The sequence below is a fragment of the Canis lupus genome, chromosome 9 (genome assembly GCF_011100685.1).
Source record: "Canis lupus familiaris isolate Mischka breed German Shepherd chromosome 9, alternate assembly UU_Cfam_GSD_1.0, whole genome shotgun sequence".
In the NCBI taxonomy this organism is placed as follows: Eukaryota; Metazoa; Chordata; class Mammalia; order Carnivora; family Canidae; genus Canis; species Canis lupus.
In genome coordinates this window covers 13,510,704-13,530,999 of record NC_049230.1, presented here as the reverse complement: position 1 = coordinate 13,530,999, position 20,296 = coordinate 13,510,704, and the positions used below count along the sequence as shown (strand labels likewise).

The window sequence follows — 20,296 nt, the reverse complement described above, 5'->3', positions numbered from 1 at the left end:
TATATGTTTCTATACCCGAGTTGCACTATTTTAATTTTTGAGGCTTTGTAGTATTTTTTTTTTAATTTTTATTTATTTATGATAGTCACACAGAGAGAGAGAGAGAGAGGCAGAGACATAGGCAGAGGGAGAAGCAGGCTCCATGCACCGGGAGCCCGACGTGGGATTCGATCCTGAGTCTCCAGGATTGCGCCCTGGGCCAAAGGCAGGCGCTAAACCGCTGCGCCACCCAGGGATCCCGGCTTTGTAGTATTTTAATTTGATAGTATAAAGTTTCCCTTACTGCATTTTTTTCCTTCCAGGGGTGGGAAGAAGAGAGAGTTATTTGTTGGTTTTTCTACCACAAGTTGAGTGGTACCTTTGTGAACTCTTCCCCCCGCCCCCCTACTGTCCCCCACTCCCAAAGAAAAACCTGTCTTTGGGGATCCCTGGGTGGCGCAGCGGTTTGGCGCCTGCCTTTGGCCCAGGGCGCGATCCTGGAGACCCGGGATCGAATCCCACGTCAGGCTCCCGGTGCATGAAGCCTGCTTCTCCCTCGGCCTGTGTCTCTGCCTCTCTCTCTCTCTCTCTCTGTGACTATCATAAATAAATAAAAATTAAAAAAAAAAAAAAAAAAAGAAAAACCTGTCTTTGGTTTTCTTTTTTCTTTTCTTTTTTTGAATTACATCAAATGTGTAACTTAAATTAGGGGAAATTTTTTCTTTACAAATATCTTAAACCTCTCATTTAGGAACCTGGTATTCAGCATTTTAATTTTTCCCCCTACCTCTCTCCCTCCCTTCCTTTTTTTATTTTCTGAATGTTCCTTTGTAAAATTCTGTAGCAGCTTCATTACTGGTTAAATTTATGTTGATTGTTCCTTGTTTTTTTTTTTTTTTAATGAATGGAGCCTTTTTTTCCCCCATTTATACTTTCCAGTTACTTTATCTTGAGAGACAAATCCTCATTATTTTTAAGCAGAAAACTTTCTTTTAACATAGAGCCAGCAATACTGATCCTGATACAGAACAAATGTTGCCAGTTAGGATATGCTTCACCTTAAAGTAGTTTGATTAAAAGCACTTATGAGTAATATGTGGAAAGTTCTTTTTTAAAGCTTCACTGGAAAAGTCTCAGAATTTGAAACTGCATGCTTTTGTGTTGCAGTGGTGGTATTGCTGTGATGGTCTTCCAATTAGATTGGATGCTTAGAGGTCGCTCATCCTGACTGGCTTTCAGTAAACCAACATTTACCAATGCCATCTTAGACATGAAATGTAAGCCTCTGTGATGAATCTGCTTTGAAATATCTTGTCTTATGTGTTGGTTTTTGAACAAAGACACTGTTGACTCATCCAGTAGGTTTCATTTTTTTTTCCTTCAAAGAACTCTAGTTTTGAAGTTAGTTGTCAGTTTTGATTTTAGTGTTGTCTGATTATCCCACACTTCCCAAATTCCCTTCTTTGGTGCAACAGATTGTTCAAATGTAGCTTGAAGATTATATTCTTGGCTGATTGACATATTCTGCCTGTTTTGACTTTAGAAGTGGGTGAGGATAGCTTGTGACTTATGTTGTGTAACCAGGTGGTACTAGTGTGGTCTTCTCAGAGGAATCATTAATGTATGGTATCTAATAAACCATCTGACGCACATAACAGAGACTATGATCAACAGATTAATAAATTAGATCTCTATTCATGCTTAAATTATCAAAGCTAATCATTTAAATGAGATGTTCTATTTTGATGAAAGTTTCTGGCACCATAGTTAATGACACTTGGAATTTTCACTAGAGCATTTAGCTCTTCCTTAGTGATTAGCTTTGATAGTATAATTATAAATAGAGCCCTAATTAACGTACTTGTGACCTTTCCCCCAGTTATTTATTTATACTTATACTTTTGAAATTTTAGCATTATATTTTGATATTTAGAAAGATATGTTAGCACTAGCCTTATTAGAAAATGATGATCATTATGTTTAATGACGTAACAATTTCACAGCTTAGCCTAAAGAATATTTATAAACACAAGCATACATGGATATGATACTGAACCTAGAAGTAAGGATCTCTGACAGAGTAAAATGACCCGTTAAGCAATGAATAATTAAATTATTTTAGACCCGAGGACTCTGAAATGAAACCAGAGTGTCAGACATTGATTGGGCTGCCATCTGAAGTAAAAGAACAATCTGATTGGCAGGACATAGTTGGAGAAGGAAGAGTCTCTTAATGAAAGAAACAGAACTGTGTAAAACAATAGGAAACAAAATGTGATCAAGAAATAAGGACAAAGTATGGTTTATATTTTTAAACAGCCTAGGGGCCCACAGGGCTCACGTATAAGTATAGTAAACACAAAGGGTATTCTCTGTTGGAAATATCTTTCTTTTGCAGACAAGGGACCTTTTTCTGAAATTTATAGTTGTGGGCCCTTGTCTTTCAATGTAAATTTCATAGAAATTTCCCTGTGGGAAAAAAAAATCTGAAATTTTAAACTCATTGCATTTTATTGTTGTTAGCATATACTGTATAGTTTTTTGAATTTAAATAACTTAAATAGGCTTGTATGTGATACCACATTTTAATTGTTTTAGCAGATCAAATTTTTGATGATTGTTAAAGTTGTTAATGGATTATGTTTGGACATTTTAATAAAAAAGAGTTAAGGGGAGCCTGGGTGACTCAGTCAGTTGGGTGTCCAACTCTTGATTCTAGTTTACATCTTGCGTTCAAGCCCCACTGGGCTTCATGCTGAGCATAGAGCCTACTTTAAAAAGAACTTAAAATAAATTTTCATTGACAAAGACTCTGATTTATTGAAAACTCTTCAAAAAACAGAACTTTGAAAGTAGTTGAAACCTTAAGATCATTTATTCTTACTCCTCCTTTTTAAAGGAGCCTGAGGTACCAAGATGTTCAGAGACTTGCAGCTTAAGCAGTTTTACTAATTAAAGTGGAGCTGAGTCTCCCGATTCCCAGTCCTACTATGTTTCACAAAGTTCTCCAGCTTTTTATGCCATCAGTAAGGTTTCTTCCTGGAAAATGAGAAGTGATGGCAATTTGGGGGGTTGGGGATACCAAATTGTGTTCCTGGGACCAAAGAATTAAATCTTCAGATGTATAAAGTTTTCATTTTTGGTGGGAAGAGTTGAGGGGAGGGATGGTTCATTTTAGAATCTTTGATTTGTTTTTAGAATTCTTGATCCTTAAAAGCTGTCTGGTTCCAGCTGCTAAATGTTTGTTCAAATGATTAATTCAGGAATCTCAAATACCAGAAAATTAACTATAAGGAATGTACTTCATATCTTAATGTTCTCTCTCTCTCTCTTTAGAGAGGGGGGAGAGAGAATATTTTTTTTTAAAGATTTTATTTATTTGAGCGAGAAAGTGGGAGCAAGTAATGGGAAGAGGAAGGAGGGACATGTGGACTCCGTGCTGAGTGCAGAGCCCAACACAGGTCTCAATCCATGACTCTGAGATCATAACCTGAACAGAAATCAAGAGTTGAGATGCTTAACCAACTGAGGCATGCAGGCACCCCAATTTCTCAGTGTCCTTTAAATGTAAAACAAAAATTCTCTGACATTGCCTTGTTTTTTAAAGCTGGAACATTTATTTAATTATGATAATTATGATTCTTAAGAGAAAGTGCAAATAGTTATGAGTTGAAGACAAACCTCACATGTAAAGTACAGAGTGAGACCTACTATTCCCTGCACAGACTTTCATTTAACCCCCCAGTCTTATCCCTTCACTAACCATGGTAGCTGGTGTTTCTGAGGCTTGAGCCTCTGTGGAATTCTGTGGGGTGGAATTCTGTGGGGTGGATTGGTTCCCATCTTAGTTTGTAGTTCTAACTCCACTCTTCTTCCACAGACATCATTCCTCCACTGAGTCTCTGTGTCTTCCAGAAATAATGTCCCTTATTGATGGCTAGTCATTGATCTTGATTGTTGTAGATCTTTTATATTCATTTATTATAATTTTAGTGGAGTCTTGGGCCAGTCTCCACTAGTAACTGGGAATCATGCCTTTCAAAAAATACTGCTTTATCATTTGTCAAGTACTTTTCAGTAGATTACATCACATGAACCCATAGACATTATTGTTGCAAGCTAGCTATAGTTTATCCATCACATTTTGCCTAGTTTGCTAATATTGTTTTTAATCTAACAGGGATACTCCTCTCTTCCCTCCTTTCTAGTTTCTTTCTTTCTGGGTAGCTCTCTACTCTCTATGAAACATTGCTTTAAACATAAGATGATAACCTAAATTGAAGTAAGTTAGTAGAGCCCAAGAGTGCTTTACAGTCACAAATTTCTTCAAATCTTAAGAAAATTAAATAGAAAATATGGTATCAACTTTCAGTACTTTAATTCTTTGTTAGATATTTACTGGCTGTCAAAGAAATGGAATCGGGCAGCCCCGGTGGCTCAGCGGTTTAGCACTGCCTTCAGCCCAGGGCGTGCTCCTGGAGTCCCAGGATCGAGTCCCATGTCGGGCTCCCTGCATGGAGCCTGCTTCTCCCTCTGCCTGTGTCTCTGCCTCTCTCTCTCCCTCCCTCTCTCTCTCTCTCTCTGTGTGTGTGTGTGTCTCTCATGAATAAATAAATTTCAAAAAAAAGAACCTAATATATTAAAAAAAAAGAAATGGAATTTGTAGTTTAAAAACCTTCCAAAGAAGAAACCTTCAGGCCTAGCTCACTGTTGAATTCCCCCAAACGTATTAAAAAAAGAAATACCACCAATTTACACAATCTCTTCCAAAAGAATAGAAAAGAAAGGAAGGAACACATTTGATACCAAAACCAGACAAAGATAGTATAAAGACCGATATTTGTGAACATCAACACAAATATCCTCAACAAAACTTTAGCAACTTGAATTCAGCAATATATATATTATATAATGCACTAATGCACTATGATCATGTCAGGTCTTATTCCTGCTCTGGGCCAGTCGGCACATGATGCCTACTTAAATCTCCAGCCAGTGAGTGTGGGGGCCACAGAATGCAAAACTGGTTCGGTATTTGAAAATAAATCAGTATAATCTACCATACTGTCTAAAAAGAACAATCTATCAAGAGATACACTCCCCTCCCAAAGAACCGCACAAAACCACATATATTTGATACAATAGAATATCCATGATGCATAAGAGCTCTTAGAAAACTAGAAATAGAAGGGAAATTCCTCAACCTGTTGAAGAGCACCTATAAAAATCCCACCAGTGCCATCATACTTAATGGCAGAGACTGAATGCTTTCTCAGTAAGACTAGGAATAAGGTAAATTGTTCACTTTCAACACTTCTATTCAACATTATACTGGAAATCTTAGCCAAAGCAGTATGGCAAGAAAAAGGAATAAAAGGCATAGGGTTTGCAAAGGAAGACATAAAACTCCCCCTATTCAAAGATGATATGATTAGCAATGTAGGAAAGCCCAAGGAATCCATCCAGAAAACAAACCAACAAAAATCCTAGGACTAATATGAATATAGCAAAGTTTTAGAATATAGAGACAATACACACAAATCAATTTCATTTTTACATACTAGCATTGTATAATTAGAAACCAAAGTGTACAAGCCAATACCATTTACAGTAGTTCAAGTGAGATACTTAGGCATAAATCTAGCAAGAACTGCACAGATCTGTATGCTGAAAACTACGGAACTGCTAAAATGTAGTTTATTTAGTATATGAACCATTTTTTTTTCCAGTTGTCAAGATTTCTCTGCCTTTGGTCAAATTCCTTTGATTCTAAGGTAGCGAATCATGTTTTCATGCATTACCTTCATCTATGTTGTATGAAATAGATGAGCCTGTAGACCTTTAAAAAGAATTTCAAATTTTCATTCTCTTCCTGACATAAAGGATCAGTCATATTTATGATGTGATTTGAAGTTGAATTTCATATTTCATCTGCACATTCATCTTTGTTAAAGCTGCTTAGGAACTATTATAATAAATATGTTATAAAACACTTCCACAGTTCCTGCTATGCATGTCAACTGTGATTTTTTTTTTTTTTGGATTTCAGTTGAACAATACAAATGATATTTTCTAAAAAGCTTTATTGACTATTGAATATCAGCTTTCTGTCACTTCTTGTTTTTAGTTTCCCTCATTTAAACTTGATGGTTTATATATCTATTCATTGTAAAAAGGTATTTGTTTATACTACCAGCATTCCTATGCTTAGTATTTAATGAGAAAAGGTTTATAAAGTTAATGCCTGAAATTTATATGAATATATTTAGTGTTCTGTATCACCAGGGGATTTGATTATCATAACCTGTTCTTTCTGAGGCCTTAACAGATGTTAGTTTTGTACTTTCATATTCACACGTAAAGACTTTAGAATATGATTTCCCGCAGATTGTGACTGGGCTTATTACTAAACACTCAGGGCATGGTAATAAAAAGAAACACTTCATTTTGATTCTAGGAGCTGATGATCTTCATAACAAACCTTGATAAAAAAAGACACACGACACAAGCTCTTGTGATCAGTCATTCAAGGATTGCCTAGCCCTAGAGAATATAAAGCAGTTTAGAAAAGTTGGTTATTTTACTCAACACCATAATTTAATGTCCTAGACAAAGAAATTTTAAATATGCTGATTAAATTCACAGTTGACAGTTAGGATGGCTAATATTCTAGAAAAGCAGAATCAAATTCAGAATGATCTTGATCATTGAAAACATTTTTTTAAAGCAGAGGAAAATTAAAGGTGAATTTTGATATTATACTTAGAGACAGAAGAGCATTAAAAAAAGAACTAGGTAGATGGAAGTATTATCTCTTGCCCTCCTCAACCAGTAACTAAAAGTTTGGAAATGAAGAAACAACCTGAACACTCATTGTTTAATACGGAAAAAATTGCTCTTTTCCCATCCTTTCCTGCCTTTCTGAACAGGGGCAGGCAGTCCAGACCCATTCCCTCCCCTGCTTTATATTACTAGTGGTTCATCTGGGATGACTTTACCTTCACAGTGCTTATACCCACAATTTCCTCTGTTCAGTTGGCCTGACATTTTCAGTTTGTGCTGGGTTTTTTTTTAATGTTTTTTAAATTTTTTTTTAATTTTTTTTTAAATTTATTTATGATAGTCACAGAGAGAGAGAGAGAGGCAGAGACACAGGCAGAGGGAGAAGCAGGCTCCATGCACCGGGAGCCTGATGTGGGATTCGATCCCAGGTCTCCAGGATCGCGCCCTAGGCCAAAGGGAGGCGCCAAACCGCTGCGCCACCCAGGGATCCCAGTTTGTGCTGTTTTATATTCCCAGCAGACATCTTGCTATTAGTGTGCTAATTCCTCTCTCTCTTTCCTTTGTAATCTAATCTCCAGTTCCTGATTTCCAATTATTGCTAACAGCAATGGTAAAAGAAAGATTCCTCAGAATCAAAATGATCACAAACCGAATAGTATATCTGTTATTATTGGGGAGGAGGGAAAGGGGTGCAAAAAAAGGTCTATTTCATTCCATCATTTAAGATCTATGTGGAATCTTATCTTTATATGTTGTATTATAATACTTGTATGACAAACAAACCCTTTCTGTGTGTCAGGAACAGTTCTCAATGCTATACATGCTGAACTCATTTAATTCTTACCACAATCCTAAGAGGTAGGTCCTGTGGATAGTGAAGCTATGCTTTACAAAGCTCCCAAGAGGTTAGGTCAGTTGCCCAGGTGACATTGCAGATTGGTAAAAGGCAGCCTGAAGTCGAACCTGGATAGTCTGGCTCTAGACTGAGGCTGCATACCTAACTGCTCCTTGTACTGCCTTGTTACTAGAACGGAGGCCAAATATCAGTTACAGCAATCAGGCAGGAAGAAATTGGAGAGTATGTAGGGAACAGCAAAAAATCTTGAAGTGGTTGACTGATGGCTCTTGTTGAAAGGATTAAAGGTAGCTGGGGTGTACAGTTTAAGGAGGAGAAAATACAAGAAGTAAGTTAATTGGGTTTCAAATGTATAAAGGATTTTTTTTTTTTTAAAGAGAGAGCAAGAGCGCAACAGGAGGAAAGGAGAGAGAGAGAATCTCCTCTCATGGGGCTCAATCTCATGATCCTAAGATCATGACCTGAGCCGAAACCAAGAGTTGGATGCTGAACCAACTGAGCTACCCCGGTGCTGTAAAGGATTTTTTAAATAAAGATTTTATTTACTTGAGAGAGAGAGAGAGAGAACGAGAGAACGCACATATATGAGCATGGGGGAGGGACAGAGGGAGAGGAATAAGCAGGCTTCTCATTGAGCAGGGAGTCTGATGGGGCACTTGATTCCAGGAATCGGAGATCATGGTCTGAGCCGAATGTAGATGCTTAACTGATGAATCATCCAGGTGCCCCTAAGAGTTTTTATTTAGCTAGCTAGTTATTTATTTATTTATTTATTTATTTATTTATTTATTTATTTATTTGAAAATAATGTTCTGTGTCAGTTGAAAATTGTGTGAAAGGATGCACTCACAGTGGAGCCCAATTAAGAGCACTTCATGTTGGGCTGAAGGAGTGTCATGTCTTGCCATCAAGTCTAAGGAATAATAAATAGGGAGACTGAAGATTTGGCACAAGAGAGAAGTCAGGAATGGGTTATTGTTCATGGTGGCAGTAGTTCAATTGACTGTGACTGTAATTTCCCCCATTTAATTTTGAGCAGTTATGTTTCTTCATTCTTAATCTGATGTTACCTAAGATGGCAATAGAGTTTTAGAACTGAAGAAAAGTAGTTCAGCTCCGTACCTTACAGACAAGAAAACAGAATTAGAAATTATTATTTTATTTTTTCAGAATCTGAAATTAGACATGTGTTGTCATAGGACTGCCAGCTAAGGGCCAGAACTGAGTTTTGAACCCAGTGTTCAGTTCTCCTGAACACTGTGTCCAGAGCTCAGGCTGCTTTTTGGGGCCAGGTGGTGGGAAGGGGTCATAGTCACAGCAAAGAGTATTTTGAGAATTGCCGTTTAATACAGTGAGATTACTGTGTACCAGAGGGGGAGGGGGTGTAAGTTTCACTGATTTATGAAATGTCATTTTTCTCTGTGTAGTATGAACCCAGAGGACCTGGTCGGCCCTTGTACCAAAGAAGAATCTCATCTAGCTCAGTCCAGCCTTGTTCTGAAGAAGTAAGCACTCCTCAAGACAGTCTTGCTCAGTGTAAAGAACTTCAGGACCATAATAACCCGTCTTCTTTCAACTTTTCATCCCCGGAGTCCTGGGTAAACACCACCTCATCTACCCCCTATCAGAACATTCCGTGTAATGGATCCAGCAGGACAGCTCAGCCCAGAGAGTTGATAGGTAAGACTGAGTTCGTGGGTTATTAAAACTGCAGTTTTAACTACTCAACTCCTAGGTATTTATGGAAGTTTTTCTTCTGCTTTTTCCACCCTCATTTACATTATCATCTTTGAATAATATTTAATGTTCATAGCTCATAGGTGTGTCAGGTATACAGTGTGAATTTAGGACTATATTGAGTCCATAATTATGGTCTGGAAGAGAAGCAGATCTTTCTCTGGGTGCTCATCAATTTGATCATTTTGACCTGTGAATGAATGAAAGAAGTAATGGAATTTAAAGTGTATTTCTAAATAGAATCACCTTTCCTTGGGAAATACTTGTTTTCTGGCTCTTGATTCCCCCTCGCTCCCTACCCCCGGCCCCAGGATTAGGGGTGGGAGGAATTGGTTGGGTCAACATTAGTTTTCAAGAATTTATTGGCAATAAAGCCATTGACAGTTTGCTACACAACAGGGTTTGGCCAGGAGAGAAACCAATAAAGTCCAACATTTTGAGATTTAGAAATCTTGCATTTATTCCTTATTTTCTAATGAACTGTGAAATCCAAGTCTAAAGAGGGAAAAAAAAGGCATAGAAAAGCATTGGAATGGACAGGACCCTATAGTGTATTGTTCAGTGGGAAGTCTAAAGTCTATAGCCTTGAACACAAATAAATGCACTTTTATCTTTTCTCTGTTCCCTCTTTTTTTATATTAAATGTAAGGAAACAAATGATACTATTTGAGTTCTCCAACCTATAGCCTTCTCTTTGTAGGCTGTAGACATTGATCTGTGTGAACAGGCCTGTGATCTTTGTTGGATGAATTTCTGCCCTGGTGGCATCAACCATTGTATTTGAATTTAATTTTGTTCATCTTTAGAATGTGAATCTATTGTTTCTGTAACTGGCCCATTTTTGAGTATGTGCCATATAAGCATATTTTTAGAACAATAGACATAGTAGGACAAAAGCCTTAAAAAGATTTTGGTTTTGTTTCCTGGCAAAGACATTGTCATTTTAATTTTTAAACATTCATTAATAGCTGCTGAATTTTTCCTGGGATTGCTATGTCATTTTAAAGGTCTGACATACATAGACTCATATTATCATACCTGAATTTCTTGAGAAACATCTCAGTTGCAAATCAGTGATAAGAATTTGTTAATTTTTAGTTGTTTTATTATAATTTATTTTTATTATAATCGATTTATTTTTATTTAGAAATTTTTAAAGATTTAAACCTAATGCAGTTAACATATATTGTATTACTAGTTTCAGGGGTAGAATTCAGTGATTCATCACTTGGATACAACACCCAGTGCTCAGTACATCAAGTGCCCTCCTTAATGCCCATTACCCATTTAGCCCATTCCTCTACCCATCTCCCCTCTAGCAACCCTTGGTTTATTTCCTATAATTAAAAGTCTCATGGTTTGCCTCCCTCTCTGTTTTTATCTTATTTTATTTTTCTTTTCCTTCCCTCATGTTCATCTGCTTTGTTTCTTAAATCAACGTATGAGTGAAATCATATAGTATTTGTCTTTCTCTGCCTTATTTCGCTTAGTATAATACCCTCTAGTTCTATCCATGTTGTTGCAAATGGCAAGATTTTTTTTTGATGGCTGAGTAATTATCATAATTTATTTTAAAGACAATATCCCTTCTTGTATTTTTTCCATCTTAAATTTTAGGATAACTTTTGTCCTTGATAAATCAGTAAAAACCTGATTTGAACTGAAAAGATAGAAAGTTTCTAAATAACTGCCCAAAGCACATGTTAAATTATCTTATCCACAAATATCCAGTTATTATTTTGTCATTACTAGCAGACAAACTGTAGTATTCTTTAGTTTGAAAGTAACAGTTAAAAGTGTTAAAAAAATTTAACTCAAGATGAGTATCCTGAAGCACAACTTCCTGTCTATCAGTATTTATTTATTTACTCATTTTTAGAGGAGTGCAGCCATTGCCAGTGAGGTGAATCAGAGGGAAAATAATCACCACACGGGAAACTTCTTTCTGGAGTTTGGGACTTCTTGAGTTGAAAAAAACCGTTTATATCATATTGATTTGGAATTTAAAAGTGGTCCTTGTGTCTGATGTGGCCATATTTTCTCCGCAATTGAAAGCCTGGGAGCAGAGAACTGTGTCTTTGACCTTTTTGAACTATGTTTCCTGTTTTGTCACTGATCACACTTCAACCTCTCGGTGAATGTCTGCTAAGTGAGGGGATAGGCAGTCTGGTTGCACTGCTCAGCCTTCACACCTGGTGATGCCCACCAGGGGACAATGCATACTTTATCAGACGTTCTCTAATGTACGGATGAAAATTTAAGATTGGATAGAGATACATACTTTGAAAAATATCATTGGGTGTCAGTTTTAAAGGATAATTTCTCTTATCTGGAGAATATGTGATAAGTCATATTGCAAGAGATATCCAATTAGGCATTAGGCTAAACTGCCTCTGGAGTTATTTTGGAAGTATTGATCATTTAGTTAAAAATACTTTAAGCTCTCATTATATTGTCATGAAAATGAGAGCATAGTTAAATAGTAAATCTTAGTAAAGTAAATAAAAACAGTGATTTTTTTTTTTTTAAATCTATTCATTCATGAGAGACACAGAGAGTGAGACAAGGAGGCAGAGACACAGGCAGAGGGAGAAGCAGGTTCCTCGCAGGAAACCTGACGTGGGACTCGATCCTGGGTCTCCAGGATCAGGCCCTGGACCGAAGGTGGCACTAAACTGCTGAGCCACCTGGGCTGCCCCCAAAATAGTAATTCTTGAACAATCAATAAAATGTTTATGTGTTATATTGGGCAGTACAGGTTACTATTATATGTTGAAATATTTTTTTTTGTTTCAATATAAGTTCTAGTTAACATATAGTATAATATTCATTTCAGGAGTAGAATTAGTGATTAATCATGAAATGTTTGTTAAACTTAATGCTCTTAAAAGTAATTGTTTTGCATGGCACCTGGGTGGCTCAGTTGGTTAAGTGTCTGCCTTTGGCTCAGGTGATGATCCAGAGTCCTGAGATGGAGTACATCGGGCTCCCTGCTCAATGAGGAGTCTATTTCTTCCTCTCCCTCTACCTGCTGTTCTCCTTGCTTGTACTCTCTCTCTCTCTCTCTGTCAAATGAATAAATAAAATCTGTTAAAAAAGAAAAGAAAAGAAAAGAAAAAAGTAATTGTTTCACAAAATCAGTGACACTTAGATGGACAAGTGAGAAATGTTCTAGAAAGACATTTAGGTGGTTTAAACTAATTTTGAACAATTTTATGAATGTTTTTTAAAAGATTTTATTTATTTTTAAAGAGAGAGCATGGGCACTCATGAGTGGGGGAGGGGTAGAGAGAGGAAGCTAGAGATTCTCAAGCAGACTCCTGCTGAGCACAGAGCCTAATGTAGGGCTTGATCCCACAACTCTGAGATCATGGCCTGAGCCAAAATAAGGAGTCAGGTATCAAACCAGCGGAGCTGCCTAGGCACCCCTGAACAATTTTATGAATTTTTAAAGTTTTAAAATAGTACTAAGAAATTAGCATGTTCAATTAATGAAATGCTAAGACTAAAAAATGAAATATTTTCACTTTAATATCCCAATCTACAAATAGATAATAAACATAGGAAAAAAAATCTATAAATACTAGTAATCAAAGACAGGCAAATTAGAGCTACAACAAGACATTTATTTATAAAATAGGCTAAAGCTAAAAAAAATTAACACCAGTGTTGTGATTGGGTAGGGAAATGGGCAAGCATTGTTGGCGGAGTGTATGTAGGCAGTATCTATCTGCAGGGAAATTTGTAGTTATCAAAAGCTTTAATTGTGTATATACCTTATAATTCAAGCATTATACTTCTAGGGGTTTATCCCAAGGGATTAGTCATGAAGATTTAGAAATATTTACCTATCCTATAACAACATTTATCATAGTATTTAAAGGTGAAAAATTGACTATAAATCCAAATTTCTGTGTTTTTAAAAGATTTTATTTATTTGAGAGGGAGAAAGAGACAGCATGAGTTGGGGGGAGGGGCAGAGTGGGAAAAGCAGACATCCTTGCCCAAGCAGGGTGCCCAATGTGGGACTTGATTCCAGGACCATGGGATCATGACCTGAGCTGAAGAAAGATGCTTAACCTACAGAGCCACTCAGGTGCCCCTATAATCCAGATTTCTGAAAATGAGAGGTAACTTAAATAACTTATGAAGTATCTGTGTTATATAATGTCTTTAGGAAAAAGCACACCAACAAGGCTTCTCTCTGGTGTATGGGAATGTGAATGACTGATTTTCTTCTTTGGCCTTCTCAGCAATTTCCAAATTATCCTCGATGAATATTATGATTATAATCGAATACAGCATCACTGAAGGGGAGCAGAATTTACCACCCTCAGATAGGCTTTAAGATTATTTTAGGCTAAAAAAAAAAGATTATTTTAGGCTGATTATTTTGAAGAAACTATAGAACCTCTGAAAACGGAGTTAAAGTTACCCTTTGGTAAGAAAGATTTACATTTACAAGGGAAATCTCTGTAAGAGAATCTTCCTCACTGTACCAGGAAAAGAAGGATGACTCTAAATTTCTGGAAACTACCCACGGAGAAGACAACAGTTTATCTTTAAGTTAACTTACCCTGCGTAACAACCTTGCCCTATTTCACTGTGCTTTTCCTAGTAACCTTGCATAACTGCCCTCTGCCCCCAACATCTTCTTTTGCCTTTAGCTGGAGATGATATTTTGTTTGCTGGCTGGGCCATTTCAGGGACTTATTCAGTTTCCTTGGATCTCCCTCATGTACACAGAGGGTGTACATATTTATTAAACTTTCATTTGTTTTTCTCCTGTTAATCTGTCTTACTGTAGGGGAGGTCTCAGCCAACAACGTACAAGAGTAGAGGGAAAATTATTTTTCCTCCCCACCCTTCAGTTAAACATTTAAGAGATTGAAAAAGAGCAGTGTTTGAAAACAAGTCACAGTTTGGTGGACAATAAAAATAGGAAGAATGGAGTCAAATCTTAAAGGATTGTTAAGAATCAGGCTTACATGCAGGAAAGGTGAAGAAAAATTTATAGCTGTTTTTCCTCCACCATATTCTGTATTTACTTTCATATTACAAAAAAAGGGAGCATTTTTAAGAAATGGAATTTAATCTTACTATTATTTAGGTTAATAAGAGCTGTTTGACCAGAAGTCCACATATATAGCTCCTTTTTATTTCAGAAAGAACATATATATTCCCATTTTCAAAGCTGAGTAGAGTAGTTAATACAATACATATCAAAGTGTACAATAAGTGTAAAGTAAGTTTTTTTGAAGCAGACCTTTGGCTTTGACCTTTAGTTTTTATATGTTAGCTATTCCAGTTCTCATAGTTAATCATTTTGCTGCAAATATTAATGAGATTGGAAGTTTGATTGGATGTGTTGTGACTTCAGCATTCTGTAGCAGAAATTATCTGTCCTGTGGCTACACTGTCACTGAGTTCCTGGAGATGAGAACCACTTACTTGTAACACCTGAGCTAACGGATTGCATGAATATTGCTGGGTGTGCCCTTAAATGTCTTACTGTTCTCTGCTTTTAGTTCCATCTAAGACCGTCAAACCCCCTGAGGATCAGCTGAAGTCTGAGAACCTCGAGGTGTCCAGTTCCTTCAACTATAATGTGCTGCAGCATCTCGGCCAGTTCCCCCCTCTCATGCCCAACAAGCAGATCGTGGAGTCGGCCAACAGCAGTAGCCAGCAGAGCTCTGGGGGCAGCAAGCCCGCCATGTCCTATGCCAGCGCTTTGCGGGCCCCTCCCAAGCCCAGGCCCCAGCCTGAGCAGGCCAAGAAGAGTAGCGACCCTCTGTCTCTGTTCCAGGAACTTAGCCTGGGGAGCTCATCAGGCAGCAATGGCTTTTACTCATATTTTAAATAATCACTTTTTTTTCCTTCGAGGGAAAATGTTTTAATTTCTGTTTGTATCAGTAGAATTAAGATAGTTGGACTCCATCTATAGATGCACAGTTCCCTTTGTTTTAATATTAAATATGTTCTCACTTAATTGCTTTGCTGCTAGACTTGCAACTAATTTTTTAAAAGTATATTCCATTATTTTGCATTTTTGACGTGTCTTTTGACAGCTTTTATGTAGAATAAAAAATATTTTTAAATTTGTGTATTGTTACATATGTTTGCATCAAGCTAGCAGCTAAGAGGTTAATTGTGCAACTATAAAAAAAGAGAAAAAAACTTTGTCTAAAATGTATTTAAAAAGAAAAAAAATTGTAAGTAGCATTTACATTTATTCAATAATATTACCATATGCTGGGTTTCTGTACCAGAAATGGCCAGTTGATGTACAAATGTATGTTATTTTTGCTTAAATTCATTTAAAATTTTTTAAAATAAAGGGGCAGCATCTTCTAAATACTTTAAGTTTTATCAGCTTTTTTTTTTTTTTGTGACAAGATGCTGCATTCTAAAACTTTTATAGTTTTAGACTATGTATGATGTGCTGTTGTAATCTCCATCCACTGTAGGATAGAGTTAAAGGCATTCTTTGCAGGTGTATTTTATATGCCACTGTTTTTTGTAACATGAAAAAACAGTGGCATATTTAGTTATTTTTTGGACAAGCTATACTTCAAGCTTGTTTTTAACGTTAATTTGATAGTGTGTGTGTGTTTTTTTTTAAACAAATCATGAAGCTGAAAAATTTTTAGGATTGTTGGTGCTTAGTAGACTTGATAACTATTTTAAAAATGCGTGAATTTAGTAAAATCCTTTTTTTCCTCACTATGCATGTGTAAATGTTTGTAATCTGGCTTTCCCCCCCTCTCCAGTGGTATAAAGAATTGTGCCGCTTTAAGGTTTGGTTTTTTTCCCCCCCTTCAGTAAAAATTTTGGTACCTTATTTGATGTTTACATTAAAATGTGACATTATATATGGCAATTCAAATATTTTGCTAACTGTTTTATTTGAGGAACATCATTAAAAAGAAATATAATGTTTGTCCAAGATGTATCAAAATTCATCAAAATCTAGGGCAAAAAAACTACCCTTGTTTTTCATGGTCTTTTGATTCTTATAACCCCACTGAACTTGTATAAAAACATAAAATTTAAATAGCTATCTTAAATATTCTACAGCCTAAAAATTGTTTTGAATGAACTTTGGTAAAATCCAAAGGAAAACATTTACCCTCTTAAAATTTGTGGTCTTGTAACACATTTGAACAATGCATGTCCTTATTTTCCTGATTTGGTAGTACTACTTTTATACTTCAGAGATACCTTGAAACTACAGTATAACCTTTTTTTTTTTTTTTTTTAATGAGATAAGGTTGGAAAACATTGATGAAACAATGGGTCCTGATGATCCATTCAAAAATAGTTTTTTGGAGGGCTACTTTTGAACAGGCCATCCTGTATTCACAGTACATTTTTAAAATGGGGTTGGAAAGCTGCAGAAGTAAAGAAAACTCCTTTCATCTCTTTTGTGACTGGCGTTTAGTTGCTGTTGGCCAGCTACAACCCCCTGTAATCCCCAGACAGTTTAGGAGAGGAGAATGCCTTTTTAGTTTGAGGGTAGCAAGCCTGCAGGACAAAGAAAGAGCACCACTTTTCTTCCTTCTTTCTGCTCAGAATGGGTGCGCTTCATTTGCCTGTGGCTTTCAGTGACGTGCTGCAAGTCTCCATGTGAGGCAGCAGGTGGAGGCCTGTGGACTGTGGATGAGTTCATGGTTAGTGTGAATCACAGTTGGAACGCAGTGCCAGCAAGGTACAGCACACGTTTTCTCTGTGTGATGTCAGACCGCCACATGGAACTATGTCAGATTTTGCTCAACCTAACTTTAGTCACAAGAAAAGAAGAAAAATGTTTGCCACGTAATTCTGTATTTCTGACTCTATGACGAAACTCAAGACCTAACCCAAATGAAAGTTAGATCTCCCTGATGTGAGGATGTCTGTGAAAAATAATTCCTTTACCAGTGATGATTCTCCTGCCCCACAACACAGATGTTCAAGAGCATTTGACAATATGAAGACAGAACTGGCCTAGTCAGGGCTTTCGATTAATCCCCTGTTATGGAGTGATGGCCTAATTTTCTGTTTTCCATACTTGAAACTTTAAAAAATATCAGTTTGAAGTTATTTGTATTTATATTTAAAGAGGTCAAGTGCACACCCCACCACTTTATATAAATATATTGAAGTTGGAAGCTTTGGATAAAGCAGCTGCTAAGTCGTTATGACAGCCCTTTTCTAAGCAGTTATTTCCAAAAAACTAAAAATAATAGCTACTTCTCAGTCCCCTGCTCTGCTGTGTCCGAGGGTCCCTCATTCCCTTACTGTTTCTGCAGCCGGTCAAGGATTCAGATATTTTCATCTACTACCCTTTTAGCTTCTGCTTCAAATGTGTGTTCTAACACACTTACTCTTCCTCAGCATTACTTAGAGCCATCTTTCCAAACCATCTTTCCAACAGCTTCCAACAGAATTCTAACACACTTACTCTTCCTCAGCAATACTTAGTGCCACCTTTCCAACCATGCTTTGAACCTATTACTTACTCCTAATACCGTGTAATGGTTCTGAGCAAGTCTTACTGTGGGAATCATTTTAAGTTTCTCTTGAAATGAGGACTGTTGATGCTGTCTGGGTGTTTCTTGGGTAGTATTAGCAAGTACCCACAAAACAGATTTGGAAAACAACTTACATACTGGGTTTCATTCAACCTTAGAGTTCAGACGGAACTTTTTTTCTTAAGCCTTGATGTTAGCTCTTGGATGATACCAAGTAATACCAGCTTCCTTTTCTTGCAGAACAGATTTCTTTTAAGTGAAGTTAATTGTTCACACGATGTCATTCTACTTCTTTGTTCTTCGTATCACTCTGAGGTTTTTCCTTTTTCTTGCCAGAACTTTTTTTTTTTTAATTCATCTCACTTTTTAATTTCAGTGCTACTTGAAAGAGTTTCTTTCTTTTTTCTTTTTCTTTTTCTTTTTTTTTTTTTTTACCTTAAAGAAATTCTTTTGGGTGATAGAATTTGGGAATATCTATGCTAAAAGTTTTTTTCCTGATCTAAAAATGAATTTTTGTTAAGATGTGAATAACCTTCAATATAACATGGGTATTTTCTGGTATATTTTTGAAAGGGGTGTTTTGGTTGCCATTTTGGCACATGCTTTGCCAAATGGTTATAACAGAGCTTTGTTTTTGATTAATCAGTAGTTAATTATTGACCACTTAAACTAACATGACCTTAATTTTCCTTTCCTCAGACAGATATGCTTTCTATCCAGGTCATTTTGTATATATGAAATAAACTGCTTTGTGTGTTTTTTTTCACGAGAGATTCTAGGTTTTTTTACACAAAACCTCTAGAGTTCAGGTTTCGTGTAAACATGAGTTGGTCTTTTCAGTTTGAAGAATTGCAGAATAAGTAAAATAAGCAGAATTCCCACTGAATAAGCATTACCTAATTAAACATAGCAATCTCCAAGACTATTTGCGAAAATAAGTTTCCTTGTTTATGGAGGCATTGAAATTGCTGAGAAAGCTAACTGAATTTCCTCACTTTGAGATAATTAATATATAGTATTATCTTGCTCCAGTGTAGTTACCTGACATGTTTAATATTTTCATGTATATACATCTCAAGAGCAAAACTATAAACATATAAGAATGTACCTTTAGCTACCTTGGCTAGAGAGAGCCACCCTTACTTAAAAGCCAGGGGTGTGAAAAGACAATTTCACGTTAAATTTTATTTTATTTTTTTTCACGTTGAATTTTAGATTTCAGCTCTTGTTATTAAGAAAATTAGATTTACTGAAATAGTCATTTAAAAATAAAAAAGAGACACCTGTTAGCATTGTTTCGTGTCGGAGTTATCTCTAAAATGGTGATCCCAGAAAAAGTATAAAAATGCAAGATTAAAACTTTAAATATATTGAAAGATACAGATTGCTGCCTTAAAATGTTCTTTAGGTTACCATCCATTTTTTTTTCTTCTAGCTCCACAAAGGTAGTGATTTGTCCTTTATGATTTACCAGACATTATTTCTTTCAAGCCATCCCCCCTAACGTTTAAAAACCCTTAATTTCTATCACCACCCTATGTGTCTTCCTAAATCTTGAAAGTAAATGTGTTAATCGGATTTTGCTTCCCCCTCTTTGCTATCTGATCCACAGACTACCCAGAAAGTAGAAATAATGGATAATGTTCTATGATTTCTTGTTCAAATATCACATAGTGATGTCCGTCATATTATAAAGATACGGTCATGAAAGAGTAAGTGGCATGCTAGTCTTCAAAGTTCTCATTATATTAGGCGTCTCGCATTTCCCTTCTTCTTTGAAGTTGGATATTTATTGCTGAGATTTTACTGTAAAGCTGCTAAATTCACACTTACTACTTTCATACATCTGTTTAATTAGCAATTGCAAGACCATTGTTAAAAGGAGTGAATCTGACTAACGTTTAATATTCTTACAAGACACAATCAGAAAATGTATTGTTATTTAAACTAGAATATCAAACATTAAAAATAAGACATTTTTAATGTAACATTTGAAATTTTTGAAATGATGGAAAATATCTACTTTGGAATAAACTTTAAGGAAACAGTCACAGGAGTTTCTAAATTTTTTTGAAGGGAGGTACCTAATAGAAAAATCTAGACTTAGTAATGTGAGCTGTGGTTAAATCCTAAACCCAGTTATACAGTTGTTTAAAGCTTCTAAAACTGGAGCGTGAAGGAAACCCAGAGACATTCATAAACTAATAGTTTCAGTAATCAGTATTAGACCAGCCTTTATTTACAATTTGTTCAACAGAGAGATTTTATTTTGATACAAATATTAAGCATAAAGCATAGTAAGTTTTATATAATTGTTCATTAAACAATATTATGGAACTTTCATTATGTTCTTGGGGTGTCTTTTTAGCTATTTCTACACCTCATATAGGAGGCCTCTTCTGTGTTTTATTTTGCATACTAGCATGTG

The 20,296-nt window shown here is 36.1% G+C and overlaps 1 protein-coding gene across 5 annotated transcripts in view; it reads left to right on the top strand.

Moving 5' to 3' along the window:
• The window catches only part of HELZ (helicase with zinc finger), a 165,625-nt gene extending 145,706 nt beyond the window's left edge, over positions 1-19,919 (top strand). For all 5 annotated transcript variants that reach the window (XM_038546817.1, XM_038546813.1, XM_038546814.1 and 2 more), the window contains 2 exons: positions 9,046-9,298; positions 14,884-19,919. In XM_038546817.1, coding sequence (XP_038402745.1) covers positions 9,046-9,298; positions 14,884-15,218 — 588 coding nt within the window. In that variant the 3' untranslated portion in view covers positions 15,219-19,919. The remainder of the gene's footprint in view (positions 1-9,045; positions 9,299-14,883) is intronic.
• The last annotated feature ends 377 nt before the right edge of the window (positions 19,920-20,296 follow it).